The sequence below is a fragment of the Leptonychotes weddellii genome, chromosome 11 (genome assembly GCF_054177405.1).
Source record: "Leptonychotes weddellii isolate Sample4059 chromosome 11, ASM5417740v2, whole genome shotgun sequence".
In the NCBI taxonomy this organism is placed as follows: Eukaryota; Metazoa; Chordata; class Mammalia; order Carnivora; family Phocidae; genus Leptonychotes; species Leptonychotes weddellii.
In genome coordinates this window covers 60075791-60092369 of record NC_138379.1, presented here as the reverse complement: position 1 = coordinate 60092369, position 16579 = coordinate 60075791, and the positions used below count along the sequence as shown (strand labels likewise).

At 38.7% G+C, this 16579-nt stretch overlaps 1 protein-coding gene across 1 annotated transcript; it reads left to right on the top strand.

Annotated features, from left to right (window-relative positions):
• Positions 1-6744: 6744 nt before the first annotated feature.
• On the top strand, positions 6745-12881 carry LOC102745709 (tripartite motif-containing protein 64C). Its single transcript, XM_006727377.3, is given in 7 exon segments — positions 6745-6860; positions 6862-7138; positions 7711-7772; positions 8653-8923; positions 9719-9741; positions 11047-11144; positions 12276-12881. Coding segments are annotated over 7 exon segments (1326 nt in total). The 3' UTR covers positions 12755-12881.
• The last annotated feature ends 3698 nt before the right edge of the window (positions 12882-16579 follow it).

Here is a 16579-nt window from a genome sequence, read left to right as displayed (position 1 = left end):
AACTTAAAATTGCTCTAAAAAGTAGTTTATGTTTTAATAAGATTCTTGCAAGAGTCCAATTGTTGTTAATATATTTTAGGTTTAGAAACGTCACTGAAAAGCATATGTGAAGTCACCTTATATTGGCTTGAAAATGTAAAATCAAATAATGACATCAGACACACTGATGTAATTATCTACCACCAGCAGGTGGATTATCTACCACCAGCAGGTAGATCTGTTGATGTTTCAGAATGACTTGAACTTATGTTTACAGCTACAATAATCTAATCTTCTATTAAGAATGTAATACATTTATTGAAAGAGAGAGAGAGAGACTGTGGGGTGGAGGGGTGCTGGGAGGGGCAGAAGAAGAGGAAGAGAATCTCAGGCAGGCTCCATGCTCAGATCATGACCTGAGCTGAAACCAAGAATTGGTTGTTCAACTGATTGAGCCACCCAGGTGCCCCCAAACTGATTTATTTTAAGTCAGTTAGCAGTACTAGTTAGCAGTCCTTGCATCCCAGATGTATTAGGAAATGCACTATAATACACTGTGTTCTGAAGGTAGCTATGCTATAAAATACTTTCAAATGTTCATTTGAGGTCCCGTTCTAATGGTGCTTGTAGCTGCTGCATTTGGGTTCTTGCTATGTAGCATTACTGATCATGCTGGGCTGAGACCTGGCTTTACGGTCTGGGCTTGCCCTAAATTTTCTGGCCAAAAGTTGTTCATATTGGTTGAAAAGCAGATGACCAGGTTAGCCTAATTTGGGCTGTTTTTCCTATTGAAGTGTTCCCATCTATTTCTAATTGCCCAAGGAATACTGACAACAGTTTTATAACTTCTTGATCACCCTCTGGTAAAAAGACTCACCAACTCTTCCCACCAACGACTCTAATGTCAATGTTGGAATTCATGAGTGTTTGCCAGTAGCAAAGTTGGGCAGCATCACCCAGGATTTTCAGGTGTCAAAATTTGGTGGGAGCCTGGCACCAGTCATGTTATAATCCACAGTGCAGTCCAGATGGATGTGTTATTGTAGGGGCCCTGGCTTCTCACGGTATCTGCCTCCTGTCCCGGCCCTGCCATGTGAGATGAATGAATGAAAAGTCCTTTTTGACCTTCCCAGTGCAAACTATTTTTCATGGGAATCTCTAAGAATCATAAATTTGTAATGTTCTTTTGAAATTATTATTTGGTCTGTCTTCTATTTCGCCAGGGCTTGATATTTGTGATGCTAGCATTCCCTTAGGCTAATAAAAGATACCTTTTTTCAACTATTCATTTTTAGATTTATGTCCATGTTAGGTTTTTATCAAGCTAAGCCCATAAACCTTGGTGAATCCACATCTAGCAAATGTTCAAGAATCAGTCCATGTCAAGGAGTAGATATTTTCTACCTTTCAGCAGGCTCAGTGTTGGCCACAGCGGGGAACTTGAGGCTTTTTAATCAATGTTTTTCAGGGGGCTCTTCCTACAGAAAGATGAGGGGAAAAGAGTGTCACATTCAGTCAGCTGTTCTTTGTTTTCTTTTCCAGTTGTACACAGCAGATTTCTCTTTCTTATTTGAGATGTTATGGATTTCCTTTTTCTCTACGTATGCATTCACATTCCCTACTAACTTATAGTCTCCAGATTCCAAGAATTTCATCTAATTTACCTTTGAAAACTGGGTTTGGGGGGAGGGAATTAAGAAGATGCTATGGTACTCAGTAAAACTTAGTAAGGATAGCAACTAATTACTATATTTACTATTTGAGGTTGGGATGAAGTCACAGAGCATGATTTATAGGACTTTTATATAAAGAAATCACAAATCCAGGAAATAATGGTGCAAGCAAATGTTGGACAAATCTCTGTAAATTGAACAGTACTATAGGGGGGTATCCTGCACACATAACCAGTTAATTTTTTAAAAGATTTTATTTATTTATTTGACAGAGAGAGAGAGAAAGAGAGAAAACAGTAGGCAGAGTGGAAGGCAGAGGGAGAGGGAGAAGCAGGCTCCTCACTGAGCAGAGAGCCCAATGAGGGGGCTCAATCCCAGGACACCGGGATCATGACCTGAGCCAAAGGCAGACCCTAAACCGACTGAGCCATCCAGGTGCCCCATAACCATTTAATTTTTACTGAAAAATGAGAATACTAAAATCTCCTTCCTCTATATGCTTATGTAGATGATATGCAACCTGTTAAGAAATGTTTGAGGCATTTTCCCAGAATTAAAATTTCTGGAAAAGTCCTCATATACACTATATATACCTTACTAATATATACCCTAATAGGATATACAAAGTATATACTTAATCTCTTTGAATACATTTTGAAGCATAATCGGTAGTCAAATGATGCTTCTGAAGCTTATATTAATTTATAGTCCAATGCATTTGGTAAGAGGACAACTACTTTACCTCTTTCTAGGATATACTAGCTTTTATGGCTTTTTTCTTTCTTTTTTCAATTTGATAATTTTTAAAAGGTAACTTTTGTAGATTTTTACTTTTTAAGTTTCTAGCAAGATTAGATTATTTTTATGTTTATAAAAATAGAACCAAAATTCCCAAGCATTAAATAATTTAGAGAGACAACCTATATGTAAGCAGTGGTGACTTGTTGAATTGTGATAGGAGTCAACAAAACACAGGTAGTATTGCACTTCTGCTAAAAATAATTTTCTACAACATGCACAGCATGGTGACTGTAGTTAATAATACTGTATTGTGTGGTTGAAATAAGTCAAGCAGAGAACGACAATTATCATATGGTTTCACTCATACATGGAATATGAGGAATAACGCAGAGGACCACAGGGGAAGGGAGGGAAAACTGAGTTGGAAGAAATCAGAGAGGAAGACAAACCATGAGAAACTCTCGACTGCAGGGAAACAGAGGGTTACAGAAGGGAGGGGGGTGGGAGTATGGGGTAACGGGGTGATGGGTATTAAGGAGGGCACATGATGTGATGTCACTTGGCGTTATATGCAACTAATGAATCATTGAACACTACATCAAAAACTAATGAAGTACTATATGTTGGCTAACTGAACATAATAAAAAAAAAAGAAAGAATAAAAAGAAAGCTGGTAAGAGAGATCTTAAAAGTAATCATCATGAAATGGATAAAGAAGATGTGCTATAAATATACAATGGAACACTACTCGGCCATTAAAAAGAATGAAAGCTTTCCATTTGCAGTGTCGTGGATGCAGCTAGAGGGTATTATGCTAAGCGAAATAAGTCAGTCAGAGAAAGACAAATACCATATGACCTTACTCATAGGTGGAATTTAAGAAACAAAACAGATGAACATATGGGAAGGAAAAAAGAGACAGGGAAGCAAACGATAAGAGATTCTTAACTATAGAGAATAAACTGAAGGTTGCTGGAGGGAGGTGGGTGGGGGATGGGCTAGATGGTGATGAGTATTAAGGAGGGCACTTGTGATAAGCAGTGGGTATTATATGTAAGTGATGAATCACTAAATTCTACTCCTGAAACCAATATTACAGTATATATTAACCAACTAGAATTTAAATAAAAATCTGAAACAAACAAAAAAGTTCTCATCATAAGAAAAAAATTTTGTAACTATGTATGGTGATGGATGTTAGCTAGACTTATGGTGGCATTCATTTTGTAATATATATAAATATCAAATCATGTTGTAACACTTGAAACTAATATAATGTTATATGTCAAATATACCTCAATTAAAAAATAATTTTCTGTATGCATTTTATTAAAGATAATTGTGCACATAATTTTTGTATAAATAAGTATTGTCACATTATATAATATTTTAACACAAGTACATACATTGAGATATATATATGTATGTGTGTGTGCATATATATACATATGTATATATATATATATATATATGTAAAATATTTGGTTTAAAATTATTTGCCAAGGTACAAGAGTCTGCAAAAGAGATTTGATTTTTACATGAACCAGTCATTACAAAATAGTCATCAAATGTTGAAGGTAAGAAAAAAACTAGCAAATTTATATATACAATTATATAAAACTAACAGAGTTATATATACAATTATTTAAAACCCAACTGAGTGCCTAGGTACACTTTTTATTTTTATTTCTTATTTTATTCTTTTAAAGATTTTATTTATTTATTTTAGAGAGGGGGGTGCGTGTGAGTGGGGGGAGGAGCAGAGGGAGAGGGATAGAGAGAGAATCCTAAGCAGACTCGGTGATGAGTGTGGAGCCCTGAGGGGCCTGATCCCATGACCCTGAGATCATGACTTGAGCTGAAATTAAGAGTAAGACACTTAACTGACTGAGCCACCCAGGCGCCCCACACTTTTTATTTTTTATGAGAAATTTGCCCAGTGCAGATTTGTTGGTTTTTCCATTTAATGTTTTATTGTTTTGACATAATCAGATAAACAATAGCTAGAGCTTAATTAGCAATTTAAAAGGTAGAGTAACAGGGTGCCTGGGTGGCTCAGTCGGTTAAGTGTCTGCCTTTGGCTCAGGTCATGATCCCGGGGTCCTCGGATTGAGTCCTGCGTCGGGGTCCTCGGATTGAGTCCTGCGTCAGGCTCCCTACTCAGTGTGGAGCCTTCTTCTCTCTCTCCCCACCCTCTCATTCAAGCTCTCTCTTGCTGTCTCTTTCACTCTCTCAAATAAGTAAATAAAATTTTTAAAAAAATAAATAAAATAAAAAGTAGAGTAAGAAAACAAATTTTAAAAATTGTGAAGTCAAAGCTTGTAAAATAAAAAGTCATTTAATGAAGTAATTGCTTCAGTTAAAATGTCTTTTTGAGCAACTTGTGTGAGGTCAACTTCTTCCATCATACCCCAAAACAAATCCAGATTATTAGAGCATTAGCCCTCAAATGTTTTTCTCTATATGCTATAAACTCTTAAGTAGCCATTTTTAAACCCTTCTATAACCTAATCAGCCATTTCCACTTCTTTTTGAAGACAACGGCCAATCTCAAGAAGTAGGTGTGACCTTAAGTGAGCTTAATCATATAAAAAGCACATTTGTCCAGAGAGGACTTCTTCTCTGGGGTAGATTGGCTGAATTTTTAGCTGCCAGGCTTTGGAGAGTGAAGAGTCCCTGCTGACCCTGCTAGCAACAGCCCTTCCAGACCTTCAAGAGCTTTCGCAGGTGAGGTTACTCAGTAGACTTTGTGAGTATGGAATTTACAGTAAATATCTTCATGCCTACTTTTTCTTATACAATTTAGCTGTTGTCCTGCTTGGGTCTTGTCCAAGCAAACAAATAGCTTTCTTAGTTATTTAAAATGCATCAATATTTAAAATATCTGTAACTAGAGCATTTTTAATATACTAATATTTGTTATATTAAGTTGATTATTTTTTTATTCTATTACCTTATGTGTTACTAAATATTTTTAGGTCCTAGAGATTTTGGCAGGTTTTTTTTTAAAGATTTTATTTATTTATTTATTTGAAAGAGAAAGAGAGAGGGAGCAGGGGGAGAAGCAGAGAGAAAGGAACAAGCAGGCCCCATGCTGAGCTTGGAGCCTAACTGCAGAGCTTGATCCCACAACCCTGAGATCATGACCTGAGCCAAAATCAGGAGTCGGAGGCTTAACCGACTAAGCCACCCAGGCGCCCTGAGATTTCTGCAGTTTTTATGCAATTATGGAACCCATAAAGCACCTGAAATATTCAACATAGTGTATGCTACATATGTAATAGTCTTTATACCCAACAACCTAAAAGTTTAGTGTGCTGAATTAATTAGAAAAACTTTGTTGTAAAAGTCCTATTTGCTGTCCCTCTAAAACCCTCAGTTTGCAGACTAGATTTGAAAAGTGTCCAATATAGATCCAACCAACTGGTAAGGACTCCCAAGAAGTGGTATTAGTCACCAGGGGGAAATACCAAAAATAAAGATGAAATCGATCATGCTTCCTTTAACTATAGCTCCGTATTTTCTAGTGCAGAAAGGAAATCCCAGTGCTTATTCTCTTTTTTGTTTGTTAAAAAAAAAAAATGATTAATTATTGCTGATTAGCACTGTAGCTTGAACATTCTCCAGTTCAAGATGTGAAGATGTTCCGATGATCTCAACTGACTCTGGGAAAAATTATTTTCTGAACTAGAAACAAAAGATAATTTTTATACTTTATTTCCTGAAAGGTAGAGTTTTGTTATTAAAGTTAGAAACATAAATTCAACTAATTGTAGTTTCAGGAGTCAAAGTTGAAGTCAACACTGATTAAATAACAAGCTTAAATTAAACCTAATCAATTTTATTTGTCTTTAGAAAAATACACCTGTCAGTTTGGAGACAGGATGCATGGAGGCTGTTAGCATAGCGGTGAAGTGTGTGTGTGTGTGTTACAGTTGTGGAGTCATGGAGAGAGAGACAGAGAGAAAGAGAGAATGGGAGAGATTGAGATTCTATATGTGCTTCTGGACCAATCAGCTAAGAAATGTTACTATGGAATCATCCTAACTTTTACTCCCTGCCCCAATCTTTAAGCTTGTCCACGTAGTTTAATTCTGATTGAGAACACTGTCTATTTGAAACAAAAACGATGGTGAGAACGCTCTTGTCCCATTTTCTTATTTGTTTCATAGCATAAACCCAACCTGTTTATACTTACCATGCCTACGTTTGTACTGGGACTAAATTAATAGGTAAATTAGATAGAGTTCAAGCAGACAAGCTTTTGTCTAAAAGCTCTTTTTTTTTTCCTTATCGGCACAGAAAAGTGACTTTTCTTTCTCTTTTGTCTTTTTTAAAAGTTTATAGAAACATGGATCTGGACACCTTGCAAGCCTTTCAGAATGAACTCATCTGCTCCATCTGTATGAACCACTACTTAGACCCTGTCACCACTGACTGTGGGCACAGCTTTTGCAGTCCCTGCCTACGCCCAAACCCCAATGTGCTGCCCTGAATGCAGGGGAGTTTCAGAGAAGTCAGACTTCAAAACAAATATTGCACTCAAGAAGCTGGCTTCCCTTGCCAGACAGGCACAAACTTACCGTGTCAGCAGCTCCGAGGAGCAGATCTGTGTGCTGCACAAAGAAGCGAAGGGGCTTTTCTGTGAGGTTAACAAGAACCTGCTCTGCACGCCCTGCTCTGAATCAGCAGAGCACATGGCTCATAGCCACAGTCTGGTACAGTGGGCTGCTGAGGAATACAGGGTAAGTGATGCCTCTAAAGCCATTTGGAATCTTACAGTCTTCTAATCGGAGAGCAAGATGAGGAAAATGATAAGGAAGTTGACTTGAGTGGAGATAGCAGAGGTGGTGATTTTTCAATAGAAATACCAAGATGTACATGCATCCTTTCAATGCTGCTGACCAATATTGACACTATAATCATAGCTATGTTGAGCCTCTAAGAAGGGAAATGTCCTTAGAAACATTGTCCAAATATGTGCAGTTGATCCCATTGTGGGGCAGGTGGCTAGTACTGGGATCCCTGGCTTCTGATGCAAGCTTGATGTCTTCACAGTCAAATTATATAAAAATCTGAGTGCCAATTTCTAAGGAAATGGATTATATTATCTACAGAGTACCCTCAAATCTCTATTATGTTTGTCACCTCTGACATCCCAAATATTAGAATCAAATTAGATTCATGGGGAGAAATCTGATCTCTCCATGCTAACTCAAGATTGCAGTTTTCTCAGCCACTGACTTTTCCTATAGATAAGGGGATAAAATCTATAATATCATCTTCTGTCTTGCTAAAGCTCATGGTTATTTTGCAGGAGAAACTTCTGAAGAGAATGGGCTCTTTATGGAACATGACTCAAGAAATGCAAAACAGGGTGCCTGGGTGGCTCAGTCGTTAAGCGTCTGCCTTCGGCTTCAGGTCATGATCCCACGGTCCTGGGATCGAGCCCCGCATCAGGCTCCTTGCTCGGCGGAGAGCCTGCTTCTCCCTCTCCCACTTCCCCTGCTTGTGTTCCCTCTCTCGCTGTGTCGCTGTCTGTCAAATAAATAAAATCTTAAAAAAAAAAAAAAGAAATGCAAAACAATCTGAATTAAGAAGCTAGCAAAATCCAGTCATTTGAGGTAAGAATGAAAATGTTCTGTTTTTATGCAGATTGACATAATGCTGGTTGAGACTTGTAGCTAAGTTTAAGTTACCACCTAAAGGATAATTTTTTTTCCTAGAAAAAGTAGTTGTTTCAAATGATATATCAGTAATCACAAATATACAGGCCAACAAAAGCTAGTGCAAAAATGCTAGTATATGGGATAACTAAGGCATGAAAGGTATTCCTAGTACAACCTTGAAGGTTTGGATGAACCTTCTCAGACACTGAGTTTAAGAAAACATCGCAATAAATTTGAGGTGAAAGAGAGGAGAACAATAGTGTAGCTCCTGGAGGAAAACTAGAGAATTTAATTTAAAAATCTATAAAATATGATGTATACATAAATATTTTTAAATATTTAGGAAAATCGGGCAAAAGAACAAGAGAAAAAAGAGCTTCCAGTAAGAAAGGAAATAATTCATGGAGTATCACAGCTAGAGAGCCTGGGACCCTTAGAGGGCTTGATTCAAACAAGGAAGGAGTCTTAAGAACCTAGAGAAAGGGTGAACAGAAAGGACCAGCAAATATCCAAAACACATGGAGATGTAGGGCACAAAGTTTGTCAAGTACTTTCTTGATGACACTAAGGAAATAGAACTCTCTGTTGAGAGGGAGGATATGTAACCCTTTGCATCTACTATCTCTTCAGGACTATGTGGCCTTAAGGAAGGTGATGATCAAAGCGCAGTATCAGAAGATGCATCTATTTCTCCATGAAGAGGAGCAACTCCATCTGGAGACACTGGAGAAAGAAGAAAAGGAGATTGTCCAACAACTCAAGGAAAGTGAACTCAGAATGACCCAACAGAAGGAAAGCCTGAAAGAAATGTATAGAGAGCTGACTGAGGTGTGCCGTAAGCCTGACGTGGAGCTACTCCAGGTGAGAAGGGAGGGTCCATCCTCACAGGCAAGAATCCTTTTTTGGGCAATGTTGCCTTGACATGGAAATGTTACCCACATATACCATTACTCTCAGCTAAGTGATACTGCTCATTGATTCCCATCATTATGTCCGTCCAACTATTTATTTCCTCATATCCTGGTAATTCTTGGGAGATTTCTGCCCTCTTAGTAGCTCACCTAGGACAAAATTATCACTGTGTAATCAGGAGTACTAACCACACAGATAAATTATCCAAAATCAGAAAAACCTGTAACCAGAGAAAGATTAACTTTGTTGAGGTAATTCTCAATTTATGTTGCCTTAATCCATTGTCACTCTCTGTCTCCAAACACCACCACCTCCTACCCCCTACCCCAGAAGTAACTTGCTGAAGATACTAAGGTTTTGCCCTTTGCTTAGGCAAGAATTGTAGAATTTGATAATCAATTTCAATGCACTCCATAATTTTTTTATATCTAAGTTCACTGTTTTGCTTTAATTGTTATTGTAAATGGTCAGATCTCTTCTTGGGAATGAGACTGGGTGCTGAGTGACAGTGGAAACCTAAATCATAATGCATCACTACACAGCCCCTTCCTGACTTCCTTCCTTCCTTAATACACCCCAAAGAAGCCTATCATGCTTTAGTGTAGGTTCTATTATGAAGGTAGTTTCTGATTGTTCCTTAGAGGGGAATAAGAGAAAAAATACATTATTTAAACAAATAAGAATACTAGAGAAGATGCAAAAGAACAAAACTCTCATGATTAACATTACTTTTTTTCCTTGCAGGACTTGGGAAATGTATTGCAAAGGTGAGTTTGAACCAATGATTTCTGATTACCAAGGAAGTCTCTTGTTCTTGGGGATAAAGTGGATGTACATGTTTTGAGCTCTTAACGTCATCCTCTGTGGCTACTTTCTATTTTTTTTAATAATATTTACTTAATTATTTTAGAGAGAGTGGGGGAGAGGGGCAGAGGGAGAGAGAGAGAATTTTTTTTTTAAGATTTTATTTATTTATTTGAGAGAGAGAATGAGATAGAGAGCATGAGAGGGGGAGGGTCAGAGAGAGAGGCAGACTCCCCGCCGAGCAGGGAGCCCGATGTGGGACTCGATCCCAGGACTCCAGGATCATGACCTGAGCCGAAGGCAGCCGCTTAACCAACTGAGCCACCCAGGCGCCCCGAGAGAGAGAATCTTAAGCAGACTCCCTGCTGAGCACAAGTCTGACATGGGGCTGGATCCCAGGACCTTGAGATCGTGACCTGAGCCAAAATCAAGATTAGAACACTTAACCAACTGTGGCACCCAGGCGCCCCTACTTTCTATTTGTTTTAAAAGAAGCCTGAAGTCTTTCTGCTCCTTGGTCTCAGGAGGTTTCTTCTTATGTGGCTGAATTCAAATATACTTAAAAACCATGTGACCTTCCACCCACTCTCCACCCAACCTCTCCAGCCTCACCACAATAAACCTTACTAAAGAAATTTTTCTAAGGTGTCACAGAAGAGGTCCCTACTCTAGAGCCTTGGATGTGAAAAGATGGGAAAGAGGGAGATTTCCTAAGAATGGGAAGGGGGGTATATTTTGTTCCCAGCAGTAAGAATAGCACATCCTGTTGTAGGCAAGGCCTCAGAGGGAATGGCTTCCTGATGCCCGTGGGGGGGGTCAGACCCTCAGGACCAGGACTGCTAGGCTAGAATTAGATTCTTTTGCTGGATAGAAAAGAGCAAAGCTTTCTGGTTCAGTGGGCTTTCCCCTTGTAGAGACTGAATCTATCATTAGTGACTACTTGCAGACTGAAATCCTAAAGGCTTTGCCTGAACTTTCTGTTCTCTGTAAGACCCCTAGGATCTTTGCTTTACCTGAGGTGGAGCAGAGGGAGAGATTGATCCTCAGTAATTTTAGAAATGGAATAATATCTGAGAAGAATGGGGAAGTTAGAATTTGATATAACTTAAATTTAGAAAAAAGGTAAGGCAACATAGACTATAACATATACCCAATTAACCAAAGTGGGAAAATTCTGATGAAAACTCTTTGATTAAAAACTGCTACTTTTATAACAGTTGTGTGATTGACCTTTGGCCCAGAAGTATAACTGACATCATTCTTTACAGGACTGAATTGGCGCAGATGCACAAGCCTCAGCCGGTGAACCCAGAGTTCACTTCACAGAACATCACGGGAATCCTAGATATACTGAAAAACTTCAGAGGTAAGAGCCAGCCCTTTGGCAATCAGTCCTCGATCTCTTTAGTGGTTCTTGGGAATGAGCCTTCTTCCTTTTTAATTTTATTTATTTTTTGACATGAAGGTAGTATATGACTTTCCAAAGTTATTATCCCTTTTCTCTTTGAATAGTCATATTACAATGATCAAGACTAAATTTTCCAACTTACACTTTACTGCAAATGCAAAGCAAGATACATATTTTTAGTTACATCTGACACACAAACAGAGAAAGAGAAGACAAGCATCAGGCTGGTCACGTGGTTAGGAAAAGCGAGACTATTTAGTTCTCAGAATAGCAAAAAATATTGTATGTTTATTCAGTTTACTCCACTCCTAAAAGTTTAAATATGGCAGTGGTAGTTTTTAATTTGTTCTATATTCGAGTGCATTTATCATGCATTGTATGAAGAATATTTATTACTTATAAACTCAGAAGGTTTTGACAGAGAAAGACCAAAATTGTCATTGGCAGGATAATTGTAATGTTATTAGATCAATCTCAAAACCCTGAAAGGTGAGGGATGTGTATATGAGCAGGGCTCAACCATAGCAGGCCCACAATAGAGAGCCTGTGTAGACAGCAGACGGCTGAAATTGGGATTTGACTGAATTTGGGGTCTGAATAGATAATGTAAAACCAGAACATTCTTTTCAGAAGTTTCTAAACTATGCATATGTGGATTTCTATCAAATTTTTGACATTTGAAAAATGTAACAAGTACTAGTTATATCCCAGTAAACACCCACATAATAGCTAAGTGCTATCTATTTATTAAATAGTAATAAAGACAAACAACACAAGAAAAGTTTTCTAAAGTAAAGAAAAAAAAATAGGTGTGTCCTGAAATAACTTATCCATATTGACATTAAATGACTGCTTCCCAGTTCACGATATGCTGGATGTTTTTCCTTTTTCTGTATGATTGAAGGGTTTCTGTGTGTATAGAGGCAGCGACAACTCTTGGTCTTCATAGATAAGCCAATCTGAACTCTCTGTACTCTGTTTTTCATTGCCTCTGAGGGGAAATGAAGAAGGTAGTGGGTGGGTAGAGAGCCATGTCCCTCAGGACATGGAAATCCCATTTGCTGACCTCCTTTTTGCCTCTCTCTACAGTAGATAATGTTCTGAGTCAGGAAGCCACTGGTAGCTACAGGTGCCTTTCTAAGGATGCTGGAAGTGTGACGCTTGGAGTCACCCATCAAGCCATATCCAGAGAGTCCCAGGGTGCCAAGAACTTTGCAGCTCTGAGACCTCAGGTCTTTACCTCTGGTCAGCATTACTGGGAGGTGGATGTCACATGCTCCCCAAATTGGATTCTGGGAGTCTGTAAAGATTCCTTGACCAGTGATAATGATGGCATTATTCATCCTGTGGAAGCATTTCTTCTGTTTTCTTTGAAGATAAACAATCGTTATGGTCTCTCCACCAACTGCCCACCCCTAATTCAGTATGTGAAAAGGCCTCTGGGTCAGATTGGAGTGTTTCTGGATTATAACAATGGAACTGTGAGCTTCTATGATGTTTACAAAGGTTCCCTCATATATAGTTTCCCTCCTCTCTCCTTCTCTTTCCCTTGCTTAGGTGCCCCCTGAAAAATCAAGTTTCATGAGCATTTATTTGACGAATTCCCTTGTCTGAGGGAATTCCTGTCCTGAAACCTTTTCATGTGAGGCCACAGGATAATAGTGGTCTTTGAGAACACTGTGACTTAAGACAACAGAACTATTGTATGTTTATAAAATGGTATAACCACGTTGAATTATAAATTTGTTTATTAAGTTTTCTTTTAATAAAAATTGTTTATTTTGGAGCATTTTCTGGAATATAATCAATGCCTTTTCCTCTTTTTTAATAACAGTTTAGTGAGATAAAATTTGCATACCATTAAAGTCATTCCTTTAAAGTACATAATTCAGTGGTTTTTTGGTCATATCCAAAGAGTTGTGCAACTGTCATAACTATTTAATCCCAGGACATTTCCATCACCCCCCCAAAAAAACAAAAACCCATTAATATTTACTCCCTGATCACCTTCCCTTCCCTCCTCAACCCTAACACTACCTTGAGTCTTTATGGATTTTTGTCTATTATGTACACTTCATTCAAATTGGTCACATAATGTGTGGGGTTTTTTTGTATTTGGTTTCTCTCACTTAGCACAGTGTTTCCAAGGCTCCTCTGCATTCTGAGCAATGTGTTTTACTTGCAGATTTGAACCAGGCTGGGGTAGAAGAAATGCAGTGGTATATGTCTCAGTTTAATAAGTCAAAGGAGAGGTGCTTAGTCTTCTCTTCAAGTCTGACCTAGTTGGCTAGATGCAAGTATCTGACAGACATTATAATTTCTCTAAACTCTAGTCACTCATCACATCTTGGCTCAAACAAGAGCTTGTTAATATCATCCTCTGCTCAAAGTACAGTATCTGAAACACTCAGACCCTTGTTTTTCCTCATAAACTACAACAAGGGCCAACTTTCAGTATCATGGCAATGTTTCAAGAAAACTTTTTCAGAACTAGCATAGAAAATGAATAGTTAATTCGCAGGGACGCATATAAAGAGGAAAATGTTCATTTAGCATGTTGTACTGCTTCCTGTAAATTCTGTCTATAAGGGATCCCACATTTGAACCTGTGATAAGGAGAACATGAGCAACTATTGCATATTTCTCATGTCAATGGAATGCAGCCTGGTATTTATTTCTCCTCAGTAAAGTTAGTCTTGAACATGGGACTATAAATCTATAACCCTTTTGCCAAAATTCCTTCCTTCTCAGGAATCATTTTTATGGACACTTCTAAAATTTGCAATTTTCTGTATGTTTTGTAAAATACAAGCCTTCATGAACAAAGCAAAAACTTTACCAAAGTAGTGGGCAAATAACAGTAGGTAGAAAATAATATAATGCAAATCAATAGATAAATACTAATTACCTATTAGAAAGAAACAGGCAAATATGATGAACAAATTCATAAATGAAGTATCCCGTGTAAATCCATACCACACATGCTAAGGGAAAAATCATTATTAGGCACTTATGGCATTTCCATATTCCCCTGTTAGTTTGGAAAATAAAATGTTTAGGTATTAAATTTAAAAAATAAAAAATGTTGATAATATTTAGGGTTAACTAGAGTGTAAAATAAAGAGCATTTCCACAAACTAGTATGCTATTTTAGCACACAAGTTAGTACCTGTCCTGTGAAGCAACTCTCAATTCCTTTTCAACTACTTTTAATAAGCACCAAACAACACAAGGAAATGTAATAGATATTCACTAAAGCATTATAATTCTAATGATTGGAAAGTCTATGAAAGTCTGCTCTGGATTTGGTGACTTAATTATAAAGAACAAAGTAGGAAAGGAGAGTATTAGTAACTTTACAGGAAGGAACCTGGCAAACAGTACCTTAACTAAATGATCGAATTTAATATCACTACTGATGTCATGTGGATACCATGACTTGTGATGAGTCTGGCACTTCAGCTCTGTGGTCTTCCTAGCTAACAATGGATCCATAATCTACAAGGAAAAGACTAATACACAAAGAAATAGTTTTCCCCAAGAAGTAGAGGTAGTGACAGAAGGAAAATATACTTCTAGGGAATATAAGACAGACTTTGTACCAAAGAATTTCGATCAAAATGACTAAGTCAGAAAGTATTTCCAAGATGATGAAATACTTATTTCTTCCAAGGGGAAAAGATGGTGTAGGAGTTGGGTACACTATTCCAACCAGTCCCCAGAATTGAGCAGGATATCTACCAGACCACTCTGAACACCCATGAAATCAACCTGAGATGTAAGAAGATATATCTGGATCTCTACAAACAGAATATCACAGGTGGTGGGTTTCAAGGTATGAAGCTGGGAGCCTTGATTCCACAGGCAGATACCCGAAGATAAATGGAAGCAAGAGGGAGCTGTGGTGACCCTGCACCGCCAGTGAGCAAAAGCCTCCTGAGCTGGGGACAGGGCACAGACTCGCAGATTGGTAGCAGCAGGGAAAGGACTTTAGGGCAGCCCCCAAGACTGAAACCTGGAGCAGTGGGGCTGTGCATGGAAACTGGGGGTGGCTGGTGGTTTTAGAAGCACAAAGGGCAGAGGCATGCCCCGACCTGGAGGCGAGGACTGGGAGCACTGCAGAGGGACGCAGAACCCAGGACGCTGCAGTTTATAGCAGCACAGATAGAAATGGAGATAGTGTGGCCTGGAGAGCCCACGGAAGAACAGACTTCGATCTCTCTGATCTGAGGCAGAGGGTTGGAAACAATTTCTTCTGCTCTGACTCTCGAAAGAGATGTGGAAAACCACCAGGGAAAGCCGCCAGAGAACAAAAGCCCCCCAAAACCGGTTTTCATTGAACCCATCACCCCCCCCCACAGGGGGCAGGGCAATTCTGTCCAAACAGGTTTGCCTGAGTAACAGCATGGCAGGCCCCTCCCCCAGAAGACAGGATGGGGAACAAGATACTGACAACTCTAAGGTCCCTATAAAACAGGTGCATCTTGCTTGGGTTGTGGTCAATAATTTGGACTCTGTACATTCCCTCAACCACCCCTCAACATAATGACTAAGAGGAGGAGCCCCCAAAATAGGAAAGACTCAGAGACTGTGACTTCTGCCACCGATTTACAAATGGATACAGATATAACCTAGATGTTAGAAATGGACTTCAGAGTAAAAGTTATGAAGAGGATAGCTAGAATGGAGAAATTGATTAATGGCAACATAGAGTCTCTAAGAGCAGAAATGAAAGCTGAACTGGCAGAACTTAAAAATGCTATCAATGAGATCCAATATAATCTAGATACACCAACAGCTAGGGTAAACAAAGCAGAAGAATGAATTAGTGATCTAAAATACCATTTGATAGAAAAGAAAGAAAAAGAGGAGGCTTGGGAGAAACAGGTCAAAATCCAACAGAATTAGACAAATAGTGACACCATGAAATGTCCCAATGTCAGAATTATTGGAATCCCTGAGGGGGTGGAGAGAGAGAGGACTAGAAGATGTATTTGAGCAAATCGTAGCTGAGAACTTCCCTAATCTGGGGAATGAAACAAACATTCGTGACCTAGAGGCAGAGAGGACCCCTCCCAAGATCAAGGAGAACAGACCAATGCCCCAGCATGTCATAGTAAAACTCGCATATTTTAGAACCAAGGAAACCATCTTAAGGGCAGTTAGGGGGAAGAGATTCCTTACATACAGAGGCAGGAACATCAGAATAATGTCAGACTTATCCACAGAGACCTGGCAAGGCAGAAAGGGCTAGCAAGACATATGCAGGGTACTAAACGAGAAGAACATGCAGCCAAGAATACTTTATCCAGCAAAGCTGTCATTTAGAATGGATGGAGAGATGCAGAGCTTCCAAGACCGACAGAAACTGAAAGAATATGTGACCACTAAGC